We start from the raw sequence: 25,357 nt of genomic DNA on the forward strand, positions 1-25,357 counted from the left end.
TTAGGCTTTATGATAAAAATGGAAGTTTTATTTATATTTTCAACATGAAATAAAATCAAATACAGTGTGTTGACAGACATGCTTTTTTCTGCAGGATCGGGCAATTCCCTCTTGTATATTCTGATTTTAAATAGATACTAGTCCTATTTTAAACTTACTCTGTATTCTGACATTCATTGTAATTAGCTCCTTTAAAGCAATATTTATAAAGCACCGATTGCAGGCTGTACATAACTAGGAAGTGATGACATACAACAATTACTCAGTTTTGTTTTATCAAGTCGTAAGTTACAATGGCATTTCTTCAAAATTCAAAAGCTAGCTTCCGCGGAGTCATAAATTGCTTCACCATTTCATCTGTAACCTGTTTCCGTCTCTCTTGATGAGCTGCTATCAAGGGCTGCAATGTTTCAATAAGAACCTTCTTCAGCTCCCCCGTGAGCAGTTCCCCACTTGTGTACGCCTGTCAAGAAAGTGTTGATTGCTATATATGGTGCTAGATGAAAACAGACTCAGTGACAAGTATTTCTTTAAAAACCTGTCCTTCACAAATACAGATTTGTATGTCTTAAAAGTAAGCACACATCAGAAAATAATTTGGTATCACTCTGAACATACAAAATTTCTTGTTGCCTTTTAAAGATTAAGGAAGTTCAGCAATTTCAAATGCAACAGGTTATATGGACTGAATAGGCCACATTTGCAAGAATTTAACTGGGAAATCTTGTAATCATTTGCAGAGAACTGCAAATTTTTCTCCTTAGAAATCCAGTTCAAATAAACAGTCACCCCAAGCTGTGTTTTGCTGTAGGAGTTACAAATTCTCATATTTTTCTCTCATTGCATTTAGGTAAGAGATTAGATGTGACTGAAGTATCCTTTTTATAGCAAAACACTCAGAATCTATGCTCGCACCAGCAGTCATATTCACAGTTGGTAATTCACAGTGTGAATGGGGATTAGCAACTATCTGACCCTGCTCTGCGTGGGGAAAGTGTGGAAGGCGGGAGAAGAGGCTGCAGCTGTTCTCAGCAGGGGAAGCTGATAAACCACTGTGACACGGGTACTACCAAATACAGATGCTCCCCTTCAATGAATGCTTATTGCCTACTATTGATGATGATAATATAGCTGAAGGAAGCTAAACGTCTTGCTGCCATCCCTGGGGACAGAAATCTCCCAGCTAGGTTTAAGGAAAATGCAACTAATAAGGAAGCAAATTTGCATGTGATCAGTGAATCAATTCCTCATATCTATTACGTTTCTTGTGGTGATAAGAAAAACCAAAAAACTAGCAAGTTTTTGACATGAGCTTTCACAGTTTTGCAGAGTACTGAGGTACCCCGCACATAAGGAACAAGCAGAGTGTATTATACAATTAAAACTAACACTAATCCTGAAGTGGCCTCATTTGAAAAACAGGCAAGATATCATGCACACAGTGTTGGAGATCCCAATGAAAATACTAGGGAAATTATCTATTTTTTTTAAAAAAAGAAGAGACAGAATGACCTGTGAGAAAGCAGAACACAGCAACAAATATAGAGGTCTTAAAATTGACATTTGTAAGGGATGGGAAGTGCAAGACAGTTACCTTCCTGGAGAAGGTTCATAGAAAGACTCCATTACAAATTTGTCCTCATAGCGAGGAATGAATAATATCATCTTCAACTTGGCTATTTACCTGCTTCAGTTGTTCAAGCTTGTCATCATCTTCTAGGAAGAAAGTCAGGTACATAAAAGACACATCAACATCACAGTTACCTCCGTACTTCCTGTGCTCTTCAATAGTATCTCTGCCTCCTGAGAAGGCATGCTTGTTAATCTGAAACAACAAAGATTTATGATACTATTTCTACTAAATTCTGGATTATTATATTATGAACAGATGTGTATTATGATCCTCCAAATTCTATATTAAGCACTAGCTGAAGGGTGAGTGGGGCAAGTTAATACAGAGCCTCAGGACTGAAGCAGGGAGGCAAAAGGAGGTCATCAGAATCAAGCAGGGAAAAATGGCTGTAGAGCCTGCATGACCAGAACACAAAAAAATTGAATAATTCAGTCAAAAAAGTTTAAAGTCCTATTTGCTGAAGCTGTTGTCTGCTGGACAGAATTTGTTATGCTTTTGGGAAATGTACTTCATGTAAGAAAATATAAGATATTAATTCCATCTAGAAATTAATTTTGAAAGAGATGAAGAAGGCATGGAGAATTTTGAAAAAAAACCTCGAGAGAATCAAGTCTCCTCCTCTTTGCATGGAGAGTGAAAAGAAGAGAAAGCCAAGGTAAAGATTACAAAAATCTGGCTAGACTGGCTGAAATTTGACAAATGCCCAATTGTTCAGCCTAAAAAGGGAGGACTTGCTGACTAGCCCCCACTTCTTCTTAAGCACAGCTTCCTATGGGGAGATGAATTGTACTGGTGAACACATCTACCTGATAATCCGCATTCCCAGTAAATTCACAGAATCACTAGGTTGGAAAAGACCCCCCAGGATCATAGAGTCCAACCATTCCCGTCAATCACTAAATCATGTCCCTCAGCACCTCATCCACCTGTCCTTTAAACACCTGCAGGGAAGGTGACTCAACCACCTCCCTGGGCAGCCTGTTCCAGTGCCCAATGACCCTTTCCATGAAAAATTTTTTCCTGATATCAAGCCTGAACCTCCCCTGGTGGAGCTTGAGGCCATTCCCCCTTGTCCTGTCCCCTGTCACTTGGGAGAAGAGGCCAGCACCCTCCTCTCCACAACTTCCTTTTAGGTAGTTGTAGAGAGCAATGAGGTCTCCCCTCAGCCTCCTCTTCTCCAGGCTAAACAACCCCAGAATTCAGAAAGCACTTCTCAGAAGATGCTAACCTTCCTACAAATTTAAAGAAGTTAAACTGCCAGGGAAAGGGGGAAAAACTATTTCTCATCCATATGTTGAGCTTTCATTTGGCTCTAGTATCTTTTCAGATACCATCATCAACTAGCCAGGAGACACACATGCATGAGAAGCAGATTTTTTTAAAATTCTGGTATCCAGGAGCTGTTATACACTTACAATTTCTGAACATTCTTATTATCTGTATAACTGCATAATACTTTTTTGAATTTTTCTAATAACTATGTTATAGATGATATCCTGTGGCAACAAATTACATATGAAAATGACACACAGATGAATACCTTAAGAAAATAAACTGCTATCTGTCACGTTATATTATCCTATTTTACGAAGCCTGAATAACTGTCTCAGCATCTAAAAAACTGTTTTTACATATTGTATTGCGCTGCCCCTCACCTGTCTCCTTATTAGATTTCATGCAATATTAATCTCAAGTTAAGTTTTTACATATTCTGGCACCTACTTGTTGCCTGTGGGTTTCAGTGATTTATCTGAAGTGACGCACTGATCTTCTTGCTGCATGAGTACAGACTTAAGAGTCTAAATAACAGTTTCTAGGAAAACAAGTAAATAATTGACCTGTAACTTGGTACTGACAGGAGAAATAAGAATAGTTTATTATAATGTTGCCATTCATCTCCTTGGATTTCCCAGAAGCTTCTCAGACCTTCCCAATATCTAGTAATTTTTCATCTTTTATTACCTGCGAGTTTTGAACCTCATTACCTAGTAATATATTCATGATCTGAAAAATGCTGTAGGCAGTAATTTTTTTTTTTTGTACATCAGTGGCACTCTCTTTTTAACGTTCATCTATCATCAGAAGTCACATTTCTTACTCTTTTTTTTTTCAGTTACTGGCCATAACAATATTTACTCTTCCACTCAAGCTCTATTTCCGAAAAGACTATTCCTGATCGGTTATATAAAGGAGAAATAAATCTCACTTTGTGCTCCACTACTCAGTGATTTACATTAATTTCAGAATTTCTCTATAGCTTTTATATTCCAAGTAGCTACAATTATTTCGTTATTTTTGCAACTAGTTTAAGGATAGCAGATAGGACTTATTAGTTGGATGTGAGGCCTCTTGGATCACTTTTCAGATTACACTAGCTACTTGCTTGGAAAAAAAATGGAAGAATATTACCAATATTACCACTAACCATATATCCTCTACTATGAAATTATAGGATTTTTTAAAGATGCAACAGTGTAACTGTGCAAATAAACTAGAATTATTCTAATCCAAATACATAAAAAAATTCCAGTTCTTCGGAACAGTACTGTTTAATCAGTTTTTACATAAGATAACGAATCATTATGAGACAACTGCAGAGGAATTTGACCTATATATGGGTTTGTCAGCCATAAGAGAATCCAAGCCCACCCTGCAGAAAAAAAATATACATCTTTTTTCTTCGTTTCATACAGTTATTTCATGGCTGGTTATCATGCCTATAAATCCTTTTCCAAAGACTTATTTTTGTTTATTACTTTTTAATACCACAACACAGGTGAACTTTTGCCAAATGAAATCATCTAACACTGGGTAAGAGGGATTTTCCTTTGAGCTAGAAGGAGCATTAGGAATATACTCAGATAGGAGAAAATATCCCTTCTAAAATTTAGGTACAATTCAACATAATGTTTATTTGTGTGTTTGAGGGAGGAGTGCAAACAACAGCAGATCCCCAAGCAGCAGGAAAAGTCTGACCTTAATGGCTTGGTGCTCCCAGCATGGAGAGGCAGTCAAGAAAAAGAGCTGTTTATTTGATTTACATCATGGATTGTCAGATTTCAAAACTATGCCAACATAATATTTATTTTTAAAGCATGAGACTCCACAGCTTTCATTCTTGCACCATTGCTCTTCAGATATCAGATAAACAAACATGATGTTTTGTATATTATTCTAGCTGATGTTTGTACTGTCAGATTAGTTGGCGAGGCAAAAGATTATATTTGATAGTCTAGCTAAATCTGCATAACTCAGTCAGTTCCTGAGGATGCTTGGCAATGAAATGTATGGAAAAAAAGACATAGATAAGTTCAAAGAAAACATTAAAAAACTGCCATTGTAACTGCGAGGTTCCCTGCTCTTTGTTATACAGCTTTGTGCTGTCAATTTTTGCAAGTCCTTACCTTTGTCTTAATTTGTTTGGGTGTATCAGTGAGGAAGATGGAGGAGTTTGGGTCACTAGCACTCATTTTTGTCTGTGCTCCTTGCAAGGCTGGGAAGAAGACTGAGTGCAGTAAGGCTGGTTTAGGCTGTCCAATTCTAGGTGCTACATCTCGGGTCATTCTAAAATAAGGATCCTAGAACCACCATCAACAAAAGCACAGAATAAAGTTGAAAAATACAATGTAAAAGCTGATTAGTGCTTACTTGTTCATGCCTTAACAGCTGGTCTCAAGAAAAACAAACGAACCACAAATACAAAAATACTTCCAATACAGTTCATTCAGAAGAAGAAAAAGACAAACAAAATCCCCATTTATTTCCATAGTTTTGCTGTACACTCAGATTCCCTCTAATAGGCATATTTACAAAGATTTCAAATAGGCGTGAAAACTATGCTCAGTAGGCCTGGAAATGGATGTAGATCAAGATGTAACTTCCATCCAAAGCATTTAACAACCAGCATAGAATCTGAATACGTCATCAAGCTGATAGTGCTATACTGCTGATCTGACTTAAACCAACTCAGATCTGAGTTGTTAAGGTTCCACAGCCTTTCTGGAAAGCTACTTCAATGCTTTTTCATCCTTAATAATGGAAGGTTCAATCTAAGTCTCTTGTGCTGCAAGTTAAGCTCACTACATCCTGTCCTGGTTAAAATGGAGGTAGACAAAAGTTTCTTTCTACCCGCACGTCAGTATACTTTTGCATAGATTTTAGTCTTGGCTTTCACAGATGCTAGATCACTGTGAACTGGGTTAAGATCAAGACAGATCCAAGACTGGCAAGGACAAGTAATACATGAATACATGATTGTTGCGTTAAGACTTCATCTTTGTCAGGACACTGCACAACACCTTTTACCTCTTCCAGCTTTTGCCCAAGAAAGGTGCTTGCAAGAATGTTTTACAGATGTTTGTTTATACCACCATGAAGCTTGAATGGTACATTACAAAAATGAATCCATGAAACCAGATAGAGTAATACAATTTTCTTACTTGATCAATAGCACATGGGATAAGACACTGAATGTTCTCCTTGCCATTGAAGATTTGTGGAAATGATGAACTGAAGGATGGAGCAGCTTGAATCGCAGGAAAGCTGATCTTTCCTAGAAAACATGTTTAGAAAAGTTGAGAAGCCAATATAAGTAATGATAAACAGAGAGAATTTTTTGAAACGTGTAAAATGCACAAGTGAATCACTCAGATACTCAGTTGAATTTATCTTTATCAAGCAGTGTTGCCTTATTTGAGGAAACTTTTTCATCTTTTCCTTCTATGATGTCAACAAACTAACATAGAAACTAAGGAAAAAAGGCAGGCTGTGATCACAAAGGTTCTAGAAAAGGTTCATTGGGGTTCACCCTCTACATCACTGAACTCTCCACACCCTCACAGAACTATTATTGATTATATAATCATCCTGAGCGGCTTGCACATTCCCCTCTAAGATCCTAGAACCATTGCTATACGCATGCTGTACAAGTGAAGCAGGTCAGATGTGTTTAGTTTTATTTTTTTTTAATCACAGAATGACAAACCTTCTTCCCTGATCAAAATCCTTTCAAAACAGAAAGCAAAAAGTTATCACAATACAAGCTTTTATTAGAGTACTGATAAAACAGAAGTAGGAATCTGATCCTTGGTTATAGGTAGGTCTAAAAAGCTGTCACTAGCTTGATAACTTGTCAAATAATGTTGTTTGTGCTCAGGAGAACCAAGATTTTAATGCTCTCTTCGACACAGAATTTTTCTAGGCTAATGTGACAGAAACCTGCAATCACAACAGTAAATTTACCCAGCACCTTGTTAACGGCATTTGAGGGCTCCTTAACTTTTTCATACATGCATATATGTGGGTACATGAATATAACTTTTTCTGAAAAGAAAAGCTTCTATATAATTTTGGCATAAAAATTTCTAGGAGGCATAATGAATTATAGCTGAAATCACTATATTTAAAACAAAAAGTTCTCTGTCCTGGTCACTCCAACGTTAGTGTTTTGTACTTTGCTATTATCAAGGCCAAAACAGCAGGTATCATGCTAAAAATTCCAGTCTTACATACTGAAGGAACCACAGCAACAACCTTATAAAACTGGCCCAGAAATTTCCTTGCTATTTCTTTCCATTTCATGAGTGGAAGATATTAATATCTGTAAGTATTTATTTTAATAGTGCCATAGAAATTGAAAATAAACATCAATTCCAGTAACTTATACTATTTCCTACCAATGCAATCGCTGTCTGTAAAGCCAAAGATTCCTTTCACTTGGTTAAATGTAACATGCTTCTGAACTCTGACAATGTTTTTGTAGAATCCAGTACTTGTCCTGGAAGAAAGAAAGTGGCAAAAATAAAAAGAGCAGTCAAGAACAGAAAAGCATAGATAAAAACTTCCACTTCAAAAGCTGAGAATGTCAAAAACCTTACAGAATTACATCTCACCATTTTGGGCTTCTTGTGGTCCATTGAGATAATAATCAGAAAATTATTTACAAATTATTTATTCCCTCCTCTGAAAATTTATTGCAAACAATTTTTTGTTGCAATTAACTGTTTAAACCCAGAATTATTTTGATTTGAAAATGGTGCCAAATGGAGCCTGGCGTTTACTTATCCTTGTGATTCTGTGAATTAAGGCAACCTGAATGGATCACATCTTCTGTGTTTCTGGGTATTCCCAAGTATGTACCCCTTACAGGACAACGCGGTTCATCAAGGGAATAGTAGCTAAAATCTTCCAAATTCTCATTTACTACAGGCTAAGTTCTCTGGTTGGACTTCTCTCTGTCACCAAACAGAGCAGCAACATTTCCAAATCAAAAATAGCTCAGCAACTTCTTCCTTTTTTTTTTTTTCTGATGAACAGCTGAAGCAAAACAAACAGCAGTTCTGACCTGACCTCATTCAGCCACAGGGCAGATGTGTGTTAATGCAACTTGTCTAGTGCACAAAAGTTAGCGGAGTGAGAGGAGGATAAGCTGCTTTGTAGGCTCTGTATTCTGGGGGCTGTATTTTATACAGTGCATCTCTAAATCATATATTCTCTCATCCAAGCCTTTAAGGAAACTCACCACCTCACATGGAAGAACAAAGTCCACAACTTCCGTTCCGAACTCTGCCATAAAACTTCCTCCTTCTCAGAAGGCATTTCCAACAGTTTTTTTTTTCTTAAACATTCTTTAAATTTTACTCAAAGTTCAAATAATAATTTTTCATGTTGTATTATTAAATTAATTGACCACAACAAGTTGCTGAAATGCTTTTTGTTAACACAGATGAAGTGTAAATACATCTCAAAGATTTTGATACCACCTTAAAACAAAGAAATCTGGAGGTTTCCTGGTTAAGGTATTTTTACAATTTATGTGGTTTAATTTTAAGCATTGCACACCACTGTTCGTATGTTACACAGAAGAATGACAATAGTAGATACATAAAAAGTGTTAGACAGTAGAAAAAATAACAAGATTCTATTTTAAGTAATGTAAAACTTGTCTTGAAGTTTTCAAATTTAGACACATTATTAAAATATTGCTGGTTGTCAAAGTTGGACAGAAAATACAGACTCTTTTCTTTCATTACAACACCCTAAAGAAATTTGTACTTACCCTAAGTAGTCTAAATCAGAAAATATAAAGGTTTTATTGATATCAAAACCACATGCAATGATGTCTTTTGCATTTTCTCTAGCATACTCATATGCTTTTTCAATTGTCAGGTCCTTCCAAAGGTATTTCTCATCATCAGTTAACTGTATGACTAAGGGAACATCAAATACTTCTTGCAGCCACCTAATAAAAGAGAAAGATTTTATCTCAAAGTAAGTTAAAATGAAGACTCATCATGCAGCTAAAAGGACACAAAGAGGTCTGCTTCTTTTTTCTTTGTATGCACACATAGCTATGTTTATATGAACATAATTAAACTTTTTATACAGATCATAATGAAAACTTACATGGAAAAAACCCACACTTATTGTTTCCTGTACATACGAGGGCAGTGACCATTTGCAATGGAAACAGAATTCAAAAAGACTTTTTAGCTCATTGAGTCTCATTTCTCTGTGTCCTGCTACTGCAGGCACTGTATTACACAGTAATGTTACCAAGTCTTATCACAAACTTATTTTTAAGAGCAACAAAAATTCTAAAGAGTGACACAGGGCTAAGGGTGCAATGAAGAGGGTTTATAGTAATGCAGAGATTATAATCATTTTAATGGAAAGGGAAGATTGCATTCCTTATATTCATTAATATTCACCTCAAATAAAGAGAATTCCTTGCAACGTATTCTGTTGTTTAGTACCTTCATCAATGAAACAGATGATGGGATTGAGTGCATCCTCGGCCAGTTTGCGGGTGACACCAAGCTGAGAGGTGAGGCTGACACCCCTGAGGGACAGGATGCCACCCAGAGGGACCTTGACAAGCTGGAGAAGTGGGCTTCTGAAAACCTTACGAGGTTCAACAAGACCAAGTGCAAGGTCCTGGGTCAAGGCAACCCTCAGTATCAGGCTGGGGGATGAAGGGATTGAGAGCTGCCCTGCAGAGAAGGACCTGAGGGTCCTGGAGGATGCAAAGCTCACATCTGCAGCTCAGAAGGCCAACTGTATCCTGAGCTGCATGAAACCAAGTGTGGCCAGCAGGCTGAGGGAGGGGATTCTGTCCCTCTGGTGAGACTGCACCTGGACTATTGTGTCCAGCTCTGGAGCTCTCAACACAGGAAAGACATGGACCTGTTGGAATGGGTCCAGAGGAGGGCCACTAAAATCGTCAAAGGCTTGAACACCTCCCCTGTGAAGACAGGCTGAGAGAGTTGGGGTTGTTCAGCCTGGAGAAGAGAAGACTCTGAGGAGTCCTTATTGCAGTGTTTCAGTACGTAAAAGGAACTTATAAAAAAGATGGGGAAAAACTTTTAGCAGGAACCATAGCAACAGGACAAGGGGTTACAGTTTAAACTAGAAGAGGAGAAGTTTAGATTAGGTATTAGGAAGAAATTTTATTTCACTGAGGGTGGTGAAGCACTGGAACAGGTTGTCCAAAGAGGTGGTGGATGCCCCATCCCTAGAAACATTCAAGGTCAGTTTGGATGGGGCTCTGAGCAACCCTACTCACTGCAGGGGATTTGGACTAGCTGACTTGCATAGTTCCTTCCAATCTAAACCATTCTATAATTTTATGATTTTTGCAGTTCCATAAATTCAACATTAAACATTCAGCTTTCAACATTTCCTAAGAAATATTGTTTTGATTAATACAAATGGTAGAAGTAACTTACTTTGTGAATATAAATGGGATAAGATGACCAACATGCATTGCCTGAGAAGACGGCCCTCTGCCTGTATAAAGGTAAAAGGACTTCTTATTTTCATAAGCATCAAGGATTTGGTCCATATCTCTAAAGAAAAAACAGAGAAAACATGAAAACACCTACAGAAAAAAGCTTCTATTCAAAATTTGAGTGCTTTTAAAGCCAAAGATATTTATAAATAAGTATGTCAAGGGTCCTAGAAATAAAAAAGTTTCCTCTGATTGTCTGTTTTAAGAAACATGTTTTCTCTTTCAGTCTCCAGGAAAAAACCTCAGGTACTTATTTGAAAAGTGCTAGCTGCCATGGGTCAAAAGCCCGTGAATGCTAGCAATGAAACAGTGTAAATGACTGGCGGGTTGGTGCTTAAGATTATTCCCCGAGACTTTTTTACACAATAACACATATGTGTGCATCCACAGGCCATGTGGATCCTTGCTGAAATCAGCAGTGACACCACGTAAGCCCTGGAGTTCTTTGCTGGGCCAGTTCCTCCATCTGTCTTCTAACGTAGAGTTAAAATGGAACCTATATAAAGCAAAGACTCCCTGCACATTTCTTCAATTTGAGATTAGTGAGGATGTATCAGAAACTGGTACAACCAAAGGTTTCAAATGTTGCCAGGGTAAACTTGTGGTAGTTGCTGATTTCAAATGACACAGTTGGTTTCGCTGGTCATAGGTTTCTCCCAACAATGCTCACAGAAGGTCTTCCTAATTGGATCTTTCTGAATTTTAAAACAGGAACAACTCACCTGTGAGAAAAAAAGATTCCTCTACGCAGAAAGCGGTGAGGTTTTTGCCCAATAGCTCTTTCTATTCGATTGATCAGATCTGTGTCAATTTTACTGCTGCCAAACCGAACTAAAACAGTAAAGTGTATAAAAAAAAAATTAGTAAGAATAGCATAGCTACAACCAGATCTTGAATTTATCAAGAACATATGTATGCAGCCCAGATTAAAAATGACACTTCCTTCTTCAAGTCTCAGGTAAAATGCAAAATAGCCTGATTTTCCTGATGCTTGCTTGGAGTCCCAGCAGTTGCCTCTGATAGTGGCTCTTGTTTTAGGAGGCCCAGTATACTCATGATCTGTAATGTTCCTCCATCCATGACTGATTATAATTGCAGTTCCCTTACAGCAAGATTATTGATATTGATAACAAAAAACATTCCAAAGAAATATATTTCAGTCAATAACTTGGCCTCTGTAAGGCATAGGATAAAATTGTCTGCAAGGCTCTCAACGTTCCTTTGGTGATATCTAATTTTTTTGCCCTTAGATCACATGTTTTTTCACTTTGCAACCCCAAATATGCATCTGCAAACTTCAGTTTTCTGTTATATGGCTATGATTATATACACTGCTCCCCTCAAGAGGCTTGAAAAGGTAATGCATAATACTCTTAAGTGCAATCAAGTAGGACTTATAACTTGGTGTACTTTTTCCTATTACCAATAAACTGAACTGGGGAAATCTTCTTTCTTTGGTAAGGCTTCATATACTCCAGTCCAAATTCTTGGATCCTAATAAGCTGGTCAATGGTCTGTGAATTGGACCTGATAAAAAAAATCTAGGCAAGAATCTACTCTTTGCTACTCTATTCTGTTTTATTCAGTGTTAGAACAACTTGCACTATTAATTATTGGGGTTGACAAAGTATTCAAGAAAACAAATCAGGGACTCTGGATGCAAAAATACACTTTACATGCATATAATATCTGCACCCATCTATTCCAAATAGCTTACTAAAAAGAGACTACCCTGGTGAATTCCCTGGTCATTAGACATATGTCCACGTGGGATGAGAACGTAGGGTCTTCTTAGCTGTAACAGGAAATAATCATTCCACTGGAACATATGCATGACATTTGAAAAATTTCAAATATCTTGAGTTTCCTCAGGTAACTATAAAGAGAAAAATTAATATTAACACCATTCATTTTGCAGCTAGTAAACTATAATTTAGATGACCACTATACTCCTGCCCTGTGGAAACATCACAGTCATTTTGAAAGCCCCGGATAGAATCAGGTTTACTTTGAATTCCCCCCTTATGCATGTTTCTGCTTAGAAATTTTCCATTTCTCTTTTAAGCCAAAAGCAAGTAACATTTCAAAAGTCATCCTGCAGGGATATTGTAATTAACTGAAATGTCCTTCCAATGACTACAACTTCCTGCTAGAGCAGTTTGAGCTTCTAATGCCACACCCCAACACACAGTGAGGATCATTAGATGGACAGCATAACAGTTTACATCACTGGCAACAAAGAGACTGCTTCCAGTTGGAGGCAGTGCTCTCCACCTGTCTTGGCTACCCAAGGCACCGCCTTGGGAATACAACTCATATTACAAAGAAAATTAATGCACAGGAGCAGCAAGGAACACTGAGCACACTGGAGTAATCTGAAAAGCTGAAAATTTAGACACCTTAGGCTTATTATACTGGACTAGACTAATTGCTTCCCTGGAGGAGGGAAAGGAAAGAGGTCTTCCAAACCTTTACAGCACAGGTTTTCAAAGCACAGCAAGGAGGCTATTTGCAGTCCATCAAGGCTTTGCACAGATCTCAAAAGGGACTATTTAAAACCACATCATCCTAATCATTGAGGCTGCAGTGCTTACAAGAGATTTAGGAGGGATGGGGCAGAAAAGTCAGACCAACATGTACTCTGGAGCACCAGGATGCTGAGAAGCCCTAAGTACACAGAGCTCCTCTCCTACACTCTGGCTGAAAATAGCGATGTGTGTTTGAGTTTGTTATGTGAACTACTGAACTGTTTGTTGTTTTGTTATGTCAACTATTTACAGAACAGCCTTTCATAAACAAAAATCAGGAACCCCCATTGAAGGAAAGATTCAACCTTGAGAGGAAAAAAAAGTGTAGTGTATCCAATTTGAGTACCAATTTGGAGGTAAGCATTTCTGCTGTTCCAGACCCTCACTCTTAACGTTTTTTTCTACAATTACTGTTTATGTACAGCATTACTACAAGCTTTTGTAGTACAAGTTAGTAGGAATTAATTACTAAATGGAAGGGAAAACTAGGCCTATTATGCACCATTCTACAAGGGGAAACAATTTCCTGCTTACAATTGTTGATTCACTCTGGGTGAATCCAGCAAGATGTCACACAAGAGAAACACCAGGCCCATCCACAGACCCAATAAAAATAAATATCACTGAAAAAGATGAATGCTGGTTCACAATTCAGCAGCAACTGATTTAATCCATATTTTCCAAGTAGTATTACATCTGCATGTCCTAAGCAAACCTAAATTACGGAATTAATTTCTTCCTGGCAAAAAAACCCATGTTGCAAAATGTCAAAGTAATTATAATCTGGATGAATGTTGAAAAGAGGCATGAAAATGTTTGATTCAGCAAAACAATAACAACTGGTAAGAGGCTAATCTTACAGAAACAGAAAACATGACAATGCCCGAAGACTAATTTGGGCTAGCCACCCTATAAATATTTGTACACTGTCACAGAAAGTGATTAAAATCTCTCCGGTACACAGGACGCTTTACTGGAAATGCGTAAATATCTTTATTAAACACTCACAGACTGCACAGCTCCTTTTACTTGTCTACTTTCATCTTTCCCATTTAAACAATTAGATAATTTTTCCTGACCTATTTCCTCTCATGGAGACCTTCAATACATTTCAGATACTATCCAATAAGACACTGCCTTCCTAAACAGCTTCTGACAAGGACACAGTCTCCACTTCTTAACAAGCTTTTACAAAATTCCTAGGGTGCTTTTGATCTCCAGTTTTATCAAAAAGCAGCTTTCAACTTGCTGTACATAAGTCCTGAGAGCTGCCATTTTCAAAAGCATATTTGCATTTGCTAAAATGTGCCAACTTTAAGCACTTTGTATCACTGGCAACATCCAGTTCACTGAAATATCAGCACAGTTAGCACACAAATCTCTTTCTCACTCATCCCTCTGCTCTTTGCTCATGCTCAAACAGAAAAAAAATCTCTAGGGATGTTTAGTTCTTAGCTAACAGAACCTTTCTTCCTGGAATATCTTTAGGCTGTTTTGTTGTGTAACTATATATTTAAGTGCATGTCTAAGACAACTGTTTGAGAAGAACAACCCTTTCAATTACATCGTGCTTCTAACATTTTAATTTCTTCTATGTTTGAGTAAACACAAACACACTGGCAGTTTTCTCTGGTACCACTAGTAAATAAATACATTATAGGTGGCAAAAATCAGACGTTAAGTTCTTCGACAAAACTTTTCATTATTGTTTTTAAAAGGGTGAGGAAGAGGAGGGAGTTTATCAATAAGAAGCAGTAACTGTTTCACTTCCTGAGGTGGCTAGGCCACCAGAATTCTTCTCTGAAAAACTTCTGACACGTCACCTTGAACAAGTAAAACAACTCATCCACCAAATTCCCTGACCTGCTAGTAGTGCAAATAAATAAAAATCCTTCAGCCCAACCCACCACTCTAGTGTAGATCAAAAGGCTATAAATATACACACATGGTTATGGGAAAAGAGGACATTGCTCTTATACTTTGGCATGGCTTTAGAGAACTGATTTACAGTGAGGTCATGCTAGTCATTCTCAAAGTCCTCGAGACAGCACACGTCTTGTGTGCCAACACAAGTATTCTACTCATGATACTTTTCAGCAAGACTAAGAAACTACTCAAGAAAACAAAACCCCTCCTCCTATCCAAGTAACAAGATGATGAGAGATCTTATTGATTTCTAGATTCTAACAACTAGCTTTCCTGCTTCTCCTCCACTGACACGATTTTTCATAGAACTGTAGACTCCTTTACGTTGGAAAAGACTTTTAAGATCATTGAGTCCAACCATAAACCTAATACTGCCAAGTTTACTACTAAACCATGTCCTCAAGTGCTACACCTACACATCTTTTCAATACTTTCAGGGACTGTGACTCCACCACTTCCCTAGGCAGAAAGTTCCAAGGATTGATAAACCTTTTGGTGAAGAATTTTTTCTTAATATCCAAACTAAGCCTCCTTTGGTGCTATTCTTTGTTCTCCCTTTCCAAATTTTTCTTTCTCTTCTGCACATACATTTGACATCATCTTACAATAATATCACATCAAATTAAAAGTGTACTGACACTAGCAACTGAGTTCCTAAACCCAAATATATGGTTACTGCCACATAATGGTATATGTTCTATTGTGAGAAACAAGCTGCAAAGCAGGCACCAGCAATGTACCAGTACCTCTGCTAAAGAATTTTCACGGAGGTACTAAATATAGATTGAAGATGGACAATAATAAAAAAAAACAAACCAAAAATAGTAAATATTCAAGACTAGTGTTCTCACCTGTTCCTATGCTAGACTCAAACAAGGTATAAAATCAGTACTGTAAAACAAATAAGGAAATTAACTAACTCTGTATTTCTTATATTAGGAAACTTTGCAAGTTTTTTAACATTCCTGCCTAAAAAAATATTTCCATTACATGCGTGTGTTTCGAATGCACTGCATCTTTTTCATTCCAGCGAGCACTTGGCTGCTTGACACTGCGTCTTGTGAAAGAGTCATTACACTTAGAGATTTCTACATTAGTTTTGGGTTACTCCTGCTCTCTCTAATTCAGAAGCCAAGGTAGATGCGGAAAGATGGTATGAAGAATCCCACAGCCTGGTCAGACTGCTCTAAAGGCTCTAGCTGTTCTGAATCACAGCCAATGAAGATGCAGATACTCAGTCATAGTGTCTTCATTAACATAACTTCTAACAACAGTTCTTATGCCAAAAACCAAACTGTGAGTAAAACTTTTATTTTAAAATGAAAAGTTCTTTGCAAACTATTTAAGTCTTGCAGAGGAGCTCCCTGTCTGTGATATTGTCAATTCCTACAGCAAACTCTCTAGACATATGAATGCTAAGGTTAGACATAAATTAAATGATACCTATGATGGTTTTGATCAGGATTTATTATAATTCCTTGCTGGTTTTGTGGTTAGCAATATCATTTGACATAAATTTCCTAGTAGCAGTGAAGTGTTATACCTATGAGTTTGTCATAATCCACGCCTTTAGCATTTGATGTCTGCACAGTCCAGGGGTCCACAAAATCCTCATCGTCTTCTTTAGTTGTACTGTTGTTTATTAATACAAGATCTCTTGGAGGCAAGCCTGCCTGGTAATCTTGCCCTGTTGCTATTTTATATGACTGTTTTAAGGATAACAGCATCCTCACTGCTGCATCAACTTCATCCTGAATAAAGAAAAAAAAAAAAAAAGTTGTTTGACTTAACATACTTAAAACAGACAATTACACTAATGTCCCAATACTTCAAAATCCTGCACCCACGCTTTGACTAGAATTGCACTATTCACAAACACGTTTTCTAAAATATATAAATATAAATTATTATCTAATTTACTGTCAGCATAGTTACAAGAAGACATATTTGCTAACATGTGCAATAAAGCATAGAGAAAGAGATTGTAATATAGAATCTAAAACCAGGGTAGAATACAAGTGATATAAAGTGCACTTGAAAATCAAACACTTTGGATCCCATCACATAGCGTGGCAACTGGGTGAAGCTGACTTCTAAGCCTGTGCCTCTCTATTCTTATTTCAGCAGTAACAACTTTGCTTTTCTAGTGACTACCTTGCTCCAGGTACATCCACAGTTCACAAAATGGATGTAAATATTTTTAACAAATTTTTTTTTCTTACTACAATACAAAATTGATCTCAGAACAATCATATTTTTCAGCACTCTTAAAAGAAAGACTTAACTTGAAAAAGGATGGGTTTAAAACATGAAATGGAAATACCTTTGGTGCTTTTCCTGCTTTCAATGCTCTGACTTTCTCTCCTTGTTCAGTTACTTTTTCAAACAGCTGAAGCGGAGTCAGGGATTTCAAATCACAGTTCAGACTATCAGCCATTTTGCCAGGCTGCAAAAGATCTATTTATTTACAATTCAACTGAATTCAATGCCTTCCAGTTCTTTGGCTTGTAGGTTCAAAACAGCAGCAACAAGGTGAACTGTAGGACAAAACACAGTATGTTTCATTCTTTTGTCTCTATCTTGAAGATCAGATTAACAGAAAAAGAATATAAAAACTATATGGACCCCATAGCTAATTCTATTCACAGCAGATTAAAAAATGTGGAGACACTAAAACAACAAGCTTCAGTTTTCTACAGAAATGGACAGAGACTGACAAGAGTAACAACTACATTTAACAATCATGCTTTATGTTGTTTGTCTGCTTATTTAACACTCAAACACCTTTTCAAAGTCAAACTTCTGATAAAAGTGAAAGTAATTAAATATATATACAGTTCAGAGCATCTCAGAACAGCTGGTTCAGGTTATCAGATTCTTGATTACTTAATGGCTTTGTAATACCTGATACCCTGTCAAATTCTTAATAATGAGATTTTTATAACTATCATATGGAATTTTGTCTTGATATATGTACAGCCCAAAGCAGAACATACAAGAGAAAAGCTTAGTCATCATCTTTGCTGCTTCCCTCCAGAGGTTACAGAACACACTGATGATTAGTGAGAAATGCTGCTTTCTAAAGAATAATCAATCCCTGGGTAAACAGTAGGCTGTAAATTTAAGGAACTATTTTTTTCCCAGCAGTGTGTAGGAAAAATAAGCCTAGGACGTGGCTTAAGATGACGAGATGGCTGAGAATAATTATACAGCAGTCTTCCATATGTCCAACATATACCTCGATTACCAAAGCTTCCTAGCACAGAGGATGCCCATTCTTCCATAAACTGAGCTTCTCTCTTAGGGTAACATCTATAACACTTTATATATTAACAATCACATCATCTGAAATTTTCTTAGCAGTCTACTAACAGCAACCAAGACGCTGAAAAACTACAACTCCATAGTTTACATTTACATTAACACAGAAAGTGAAATAATGCTGTTAAATTGTTAAGTAAGCACAGTTTCTGTTAGCAATGCATTAAAATTATTTTCACTCTACATCAGAAGTATCTTGATCTTTCTCCCATCAGTTATAATCTAAAATGTTACAAATAAGTTCTGCTTATTGACATTTTTTATTATATATTATTATATCTGCTTATTATATTATTTATTACTTATTTGTAAGTGAATATATTGAACACCTCTAAGTAATTTCCAAGACAGGAAAGTCTTTTAATATGGATTGTATTGAATTAACGCATACTTTATATATGCCTTCCACAAAGGTGGCACAGCAATTCATGGTATCCCAGCAATTTCTTCCTCTGTTTTTTCTAACGTTACCTGAAAAACAGTCTTCAGATAACGTCTAATCTAAAACCAGAATTTTATTCATGTCTAAGAAATCCAGTGAATCTTATCAACCTGCCATGAGTGAAAACTGCAAAGGCAGAATTCCTTATTTTGAGCAAACCTTACTTTCAGGAATTATTCACGCTCAGCATCTCTCTACACAAAATGATGAGGCCTTTAAAAGTGCATATGCTCTGAATCATTTATATGTAAAAAATCAAGCATCATGCAGTATAAATATATTGAACTGAGGATAAACATTGACTTCATATGGGAAAAGAGTTTTAAAACTATTCTGGTTCTGGTTATAGTGAGACTGCCATATTTAAATGGAAGAAAATAAGTGTTAAAAATGCGCAATGATGACACAATCTGTCAGAAAATCAACACTGTAAGTGAATCTGCAACTGTATCAAATTAATCCACTTGGGATGAACATACCACAACAACAAGGTACAGAGAGAAGCACACAGAGTATTAGAAAAGAATTTCAGAAAACTTGAGGCTGTTAAAATAAGATAACAGTGCAGTTCCTAATAACAAAAATGAAGTAAATAACTTTTCCATGAAAACTATCATTGCAACTTGGCCAGGGTTGTGAAGTGCTGCCTCAGAAACTGATGTGGTCAATTTACGCAATCACCCAAGCTACATATAGCTTTTCTTCTTGAGGAAACTGATGCTTATTAAATATCTGCTGTATTCAAATGTAATAGCAACAAACGCAATGTATGATGAAAGACTAAATTAACTTCATACTGAATTGCAAACAAATGATGTGTTGGCAACACAGCATTCACCCTAGGCACTCTGTCACACCATGCTCATTTCCATGAAGGATGAATTCTGTGCCCATGTAAAGTCCTACTGACTTGCAAAGGACTGTGCCTCTCTGGACAGACTCCCTAGCATATTATTGACCCATTGCTAGGGGTGGAGCATGAATAGATTGACTTTAATAGAGATATATGTAACCTGTTAATAAAAACCCATGCTCATTCAGCTCCCTTTTTGCAGAATTAAAAAAGAAGAAACAAAAGCATTAGTTACATCAGCTGTTCAGCAGTATCTCAAAGCCTTCCTTCTACAAAATAATCAGCCTAGTCACAACCTTGGTTTTGTTTACATAGTATATATTTAAACTACCATAATAAAAAGCCTTCACCTAGAAAACTTAAGAGGGTTCCTTTGGTAACTTGGTTACCAAAATGTATCTGTCGTTAAGGCTTTGTTTGTCAAACAGCTGCAGTATTCCCAGATATTCTGTTGAATACGCTGACAAAGCTGAGAAGTGTACACATCGACTTGCTATTTTAATTTGCTTAATACCATAATTAGACTGTTCGATATATTATCAGTAAAACTTGAATTTTTAACCTAATCTCGATTCCTTCAAGCTTCATTATTTGCAGTTGGACAGTGTTATTTTAAAGAGGTAATTTGAAGCATATCAAACAATTCTCTGTTGTATTCCTACAATTTACTTATGTTTGGATACTAGCATTTTTTTTTTTTTCATGGACACAAGATATTTAAGTGGAAATAAAAGTATATAGACTAAATTCATATTAGAAAATGCTTATGAAAAATAGCACATGCTCTTTCTGTAGGAATATGCCAGTTATATTTACTGGCTTCAAATTTTACAAACTAGAAAAAGGTAAACAAGAATTATTCTTTGGTGTAGAATGAATTATGACTTCGTGTTTTAACTTAATTCTTTGAACATACACTATTCCTGACAGATTGTGTCCACTCAGAAAGACTGAAATGTCTTTCACAGAGCACGAGAGCTGACATTGAGCACACACGCTGGAGAGCAGTATAACAGAAAGACTTTTAAAAACTCTGGAATATTACGGATTTAAGCTGAGCAAAGAATCCCAAATGAAGATGCATGTTCATTAAGAAATGGCAAAAGTGATCTAGTTGCTGCTACAAGAAATGAAGTTATTATGATTACACAATGCAAATGATACTGACTGCTACCTAAAATTTATCTCTATTTACTCCGGTACTATCCATACCAACCCACTCAGCATGGGTTTATGAAAGGCAGGTTCTGCCAAACTAACTTGATCGCTTCCTATGAGAAGGTGACCTGCTTGATGGATGAGGGAAAGGCTGTGGATGTAGTGTATCTGGACTTCAGTAAAGCCTTTGACACAGTTTCTCACAGCATCCTACTTGAGAAACTGTTCACTGGCCTGGACAGATGCACCCTCTGCTGGGTTAAAAACTGTTTCGATGGCTGGACCCAGAGAGTCATGGTAAATGGAGTTAACTGCAGCTGAAGGCTGGACAAGTGGTGTCCCCTAGGGCTCAGTGCTGAGTCCAGCCCTGTTCAATGTCATTATCAATGACCTGGATGAAGTCATTGAGTGCACCCTTAGCAAGTTTGCAGATGACGCTAAACTGGGAGGAAGCGTTGACCTGCTGGAGTGTAGGGAGGCTCTACAGAGGGATCTGAAGGGGCTGGATTGATGGCCTGAGGCTTAAGAAGGCCAAGTGCAGAGTTCTGCATGTGGGACACAAAAGCCCTGGGCAGCACTACAGGCTTGGGGAAGAGTGGCTGGAAAGCTGCCTGGAGGAGAAGGACCTGGGGGTGTTGGTCAACAGCTGACAGAACATGAACCAGCAGTGTGCCAAGTGGCATCTTGGCTTGTACCAGAAACGGCGTGACCAGCAGGTCCAGGGAGGTTATTCTCCCTCTGTACTCAGCACTGGTGAGACCACTCCTTGAATACCGAGTTCAGCTTTGGGCCCTTCACTATAGAAAAAACACTTTGAGGTCCTGGAGCACATCCAGAGAAGAGTGACAAAGCTAGTGAAGGGGCTGAAGAACAAGTCTTACGAGGACTGGCTGAGGGAATGGGGGTTATTTAGCCTGGAGAAGAGGAGGCTGAGGGAAGACCTGAGAAGTATTCCAACACAGGCTGCATTTTATAGTACACCTACCTTCACAGTCATCGTAATCACCAATTTATGTGCAAAACACAATAGAAGTATGCGAGAATAGGGAGGCGAGGGAGGTGATGTGAGGGAGGCGAGGCGAGGGCAAGCAAGGCGAGGCGAGGGCAAGCAAGGCGAGGCGAGGGCAAGCACGGAGGTGCCCTGCAGAGACTGCCGGCCCCAGCACCCTGGTCCCTCCCTCCCGCCGCCGCCGGGGTCCCCCCGAGGCCCCTCACCGCTCGACTCGACTCACGGCTCCTCAGTCACTCCCATTGCATCACCCCGCGCCCGGCGATGCGCTCACGCGTCCGGCTGGGAAACGCATCCCCTCGGCAACCACCGCCCCGCTCTGCCCCACCCCCCCCCCCCGGCCTACCCGCGCAGCCCAGCCCAGCCCAGCCCAGCCGAGCGGCCTCCGCACGCCCCGCGGCGCCAGTCCAGGAGCTGCCAAAGCCGCGTCCTGGCCCCTGCCCTTCCCTGCAGGCAGCTCCTGCGGGGCGACCGCGGGGCGGAACCCTCTGGAGCAGGGCGCCTTGTTTCCACTCGGAGCGCTTTTGGGAGCGGAGCGGGTGCGGCCGCTTGCGAGTTCCGGCTGCGGAGCGGCGCAGGTACCCGCGGTGCGGGGAGGGAGGGATGGCGCGGGGCCGGGGGTGGAAGGAGTCGCGGGGTCATAGAGAATGCCCTGAGCTAGGAGGGATTCACAGGGATCACAGAATCATAGAATGGTTTGGGCTGGAAGGCGCCTTTAAGCCCATCCTGTCCCATCCCCCTGTGATGGGCAGGGACACCTCCCACCAGACCAGGCTGCTCAAGCCGCCATCCAGCCTGTCCTTGAACGCCTCCGGGGATGGGGCAGCCACAGCTTCCCTGGGTAACCTCTTCCAGTGCCTCACCGTTCTCGTTGTGAAGAATTTCCTCTTTATGTCTAGTCTAAATCTGCCCATCTCCAGTTGATACCCGTTGCCCCGGTACCCTTGTAAAAAGTCCTTCTCCAGCTTTCTTGTGTCCCCCTTCAGGTACTGGAAGGTCGCTATAAGGTCTCTGCGGAGCTTTCTCTGTCAAGTGGGACACCACTTGACACGGATCTCCATCTGGACATCAAGCCATTGACCACTGCTCTCTGAATATGACCATCCAACTAATTTCTTATCCACTGAACAGTCCACCCATAAAATCCCTGCCTCTCCAATTTAGAGAGAAGGATGTGGGGGACCGTGTCAAAGGCTTGGTGCTGTGACTGCTTCCCTGGGGAGCCCGTTCCAGTACTCAACCACCCTCTGGGTGAAGAACTCTTCCTTAATGTCCAGCCTAAACCACCCCTGGGCACGTCTTCCTGGCACTCCTTTGGGTCCTATCATTGGTTGCCTGAGAAAAGAGATCAGCGCCTGCTCCTCCACCTTCTCCTTGTGAGGAAGCAGTATACTGTGATGAGATCTCTCCTCAGTCTACTCTTCTCCGGGCTGAGCAGACCAAGACACTTTAGTTGCTCCTCACATGGCTTCCCTTTTAAACCCTTCGCCAACTTTGTGGCCTTCCTCTGGAAGCTCTCTGGTAGTTTTATGTCCTCTTTGCATAAGGGAGTGTGTATATATATATATAGGGAAGTAGACACCCTTGGTGCCAGGATCCACTTTAGTCAGGGTGGCACTAGGAGCTCTGGGGTGCTGTTTCTTTAAAAAACAGAAGTTGGATGAGAAGTCTTGAGGTGACAGAGATGCTGTTTTTTTACCAAAACACCAAGGCTTATGGGTGATGTGTGTGAGGGTGTGATTTTATACTGGCCAAATGTAATGTGGCAGCTTCCTTCCAGTATACTGTAGGAAAGCTTTTTAACCTGGTATCTGCACAGCACTGTCTTGCGTTTACCTCTGAATCTCAGCTTATTTTTTTTTGTTTTAAAAGGTAGTAAAGTAACTTAGAAAGTCTCAGCCAATCCACTTGTGTATCTTCGTGTGTAGCTTTCAGCCACAGGTCAACCTCTTACTGTATTTTTTCTTTAAACAGGATGCATTTTGGCTGGGGCCTGTTTTCAGCACTGCAATGCAAATAATAACCGCTTGTTGCATTTATTGAAGTGCAGTCCTTCAAAGTTGCTCTTTATTTCATAGGAAGTTTCAGCTTACTGCTAAAAATGTCAGTTTACTGTTTTTGAAGTGAGTTGTTACTTAAGTTTTCCTGAAACACTACTTACTTTTTTTCCTCAACACTGTTTGAGTGAAATGCTGCTTAAATAAGTGAAGCTATATTATTGAAGAATATTTTCTCCTTGCTTTTAGTTGCTGTCACTTACAGCTGTCATTAACTTTGGATAAAGGCAATATGTCCTCTAGAGGGGGATCTTGATGCTTTTATGTGCTAGAATGTTAGTCACCTTGTTCTGATCAAACATCTTGATCACTTATCTTGGAAAGGATGTGTGGTGGTGAATATGTGTGTCCCAATTGGAACTCATCTTCTGGATCTGTACTTGGAAATCTGCCTATAATATAATGCTTTTGTGGGTTAAGTAAAACATGCTTGTTTTACTTCAAATAGACCTAATCTTGAAGCTAAATGGGTAATCTTTACAAGTTCGTTCTAGTGTACTACTCCTGCGGTAGTATTTGTAGGACCCACAAATGAGGCATCAGTTCTATGAACGCCTGTGTAGATACTGACTTTCATATAGCATTCTCATTTTAATCTCATTTTAATTCTTTTGAGGGCAGCTTCTTCTCTGACTTAAACCAAGAATTTCAGCAGCTGATCTGATGGTGTTGTGGGTTAAATCACTTAATGGGGCAAGGAAACAAAGCAGGAATTCCCATTTAAACAATCTTAGCAATGGAAGGGTAGTAGTAATTTTTGACTATAAGTAGCAAAGATTGAAAGATTATTTTTGCAGACACATCAGTTGTTTGAATGTAGTTAACGCTGTACTTCACATGCTCCACCCAGATTTTTGGAAGAAGCTTAGTGGGATAGCTGTGCTGGTGAGTTATTCAACATGTTACAGTCTCAGCATGAGATTTCTTTCTTAAATACACTTTGAAGAAGTTTATTCCACAGTAAGCGAAGCATCTATGGTCTTATTTTTTTTTCTAAGTGAATGCAAATAGTGAAATCATTGTTGTTTCTGGCCTAAGGCTGTTCTGCTAAACTAAAGGCTATGTGGACCTTGCTATATGAGTATAGTTGGAAAATTTCCTCATACTACAAGACTACTGAATGGGTCAAAAATGTATTATATTTAGTTTTTCACTCACTAGTTGAACCTCTTCATAATCCTTTCAAGTCATCTGCACCATTAAGAAATAGATATTGTTAGACTGACTCCAAAATAATTGTAGTATTTATATCGTTATAAATGTACATATCACAACTGCAAAATTAATTATCCTCTTTTGTGTGTTTGGAAGTGCTACTGCAAGTAAGTCTAAAGTAATTTGCAGTACTTATGTTGAAAGTTTGTTTTCTTTTTCAAAATAATTTTCATTTTTCTGTGGTATGCAAATGCATCTCTGCAGTGCATTAAAAATGTATGCAAAGTGCTGGGAGGCAAGTGGTGTTGCATAATTGAAAGTACAGATGTGTTATAATAGAAGAATAAATTCCATTAATAAACAAGAATAAAAGTTACGGATTTTTTGGAAAGCAAACTATATTTATATCCTTAAGTTATTCATATTGTAGACTCTGTAATGTCTGAATGATCTCCATAAGCTCTGAATGATCAATTCTTTATTGTAG

General features: G+C 38.6%; 1 protein-coding gene across 1 annotated transcript; it reads right to left on the bottom strand.

The window, feature by feature from the left end:
- On the bottom strand, window positions 1-17,412 carry WARS1 (tryptophanyl-tRNA synthetase 1). The gene is made up of 10 exons (XM_069858814.1): window positions 17,199-17,412; window positions 16,419-16,626; window positions 11,144-11,252; window positions 10,360-10,479; window positions 8,691-8,873; window positions 7,309-7,409; window positions 6,073-6,185; window positions 5,038-5,211; window positions 1,685-1,825; window positions 1-463 (listed from the first exon to the last, which is right to left on the bottom strand). The coding sequence occupies exons 1-10, from the start codon at window positions 17,310-17,312 to the stop codon at window positions 305-307; spliced, it is 1,422 nt and encodes a 473-aa protein (XP_069714915.1). The 5' UTR covers window positions 17,313-17,412; the 3' UTR covers window positions 1-304.
- Window positions 17,413-25,357: the final 7,945 nt, after the last annotated feature.

Source organism: Phaenicophaeus curvirostris, chromosome 5, assembly GCF_032191515.1.
Source record: "Phaenicophaeus curvirostris isolate KB17595 chromosome 5, BPBGC_Pcur_1.0, whole genome shotgun sequence".
Classification (NCBI taxonomy): domain Eukaryota; kingdom Metazoa; phylum Chordata; class Aves; order Cuculiformes; family Cuculidae; genus Phaenicophaeus; species Phaenicophaeus curvirostris.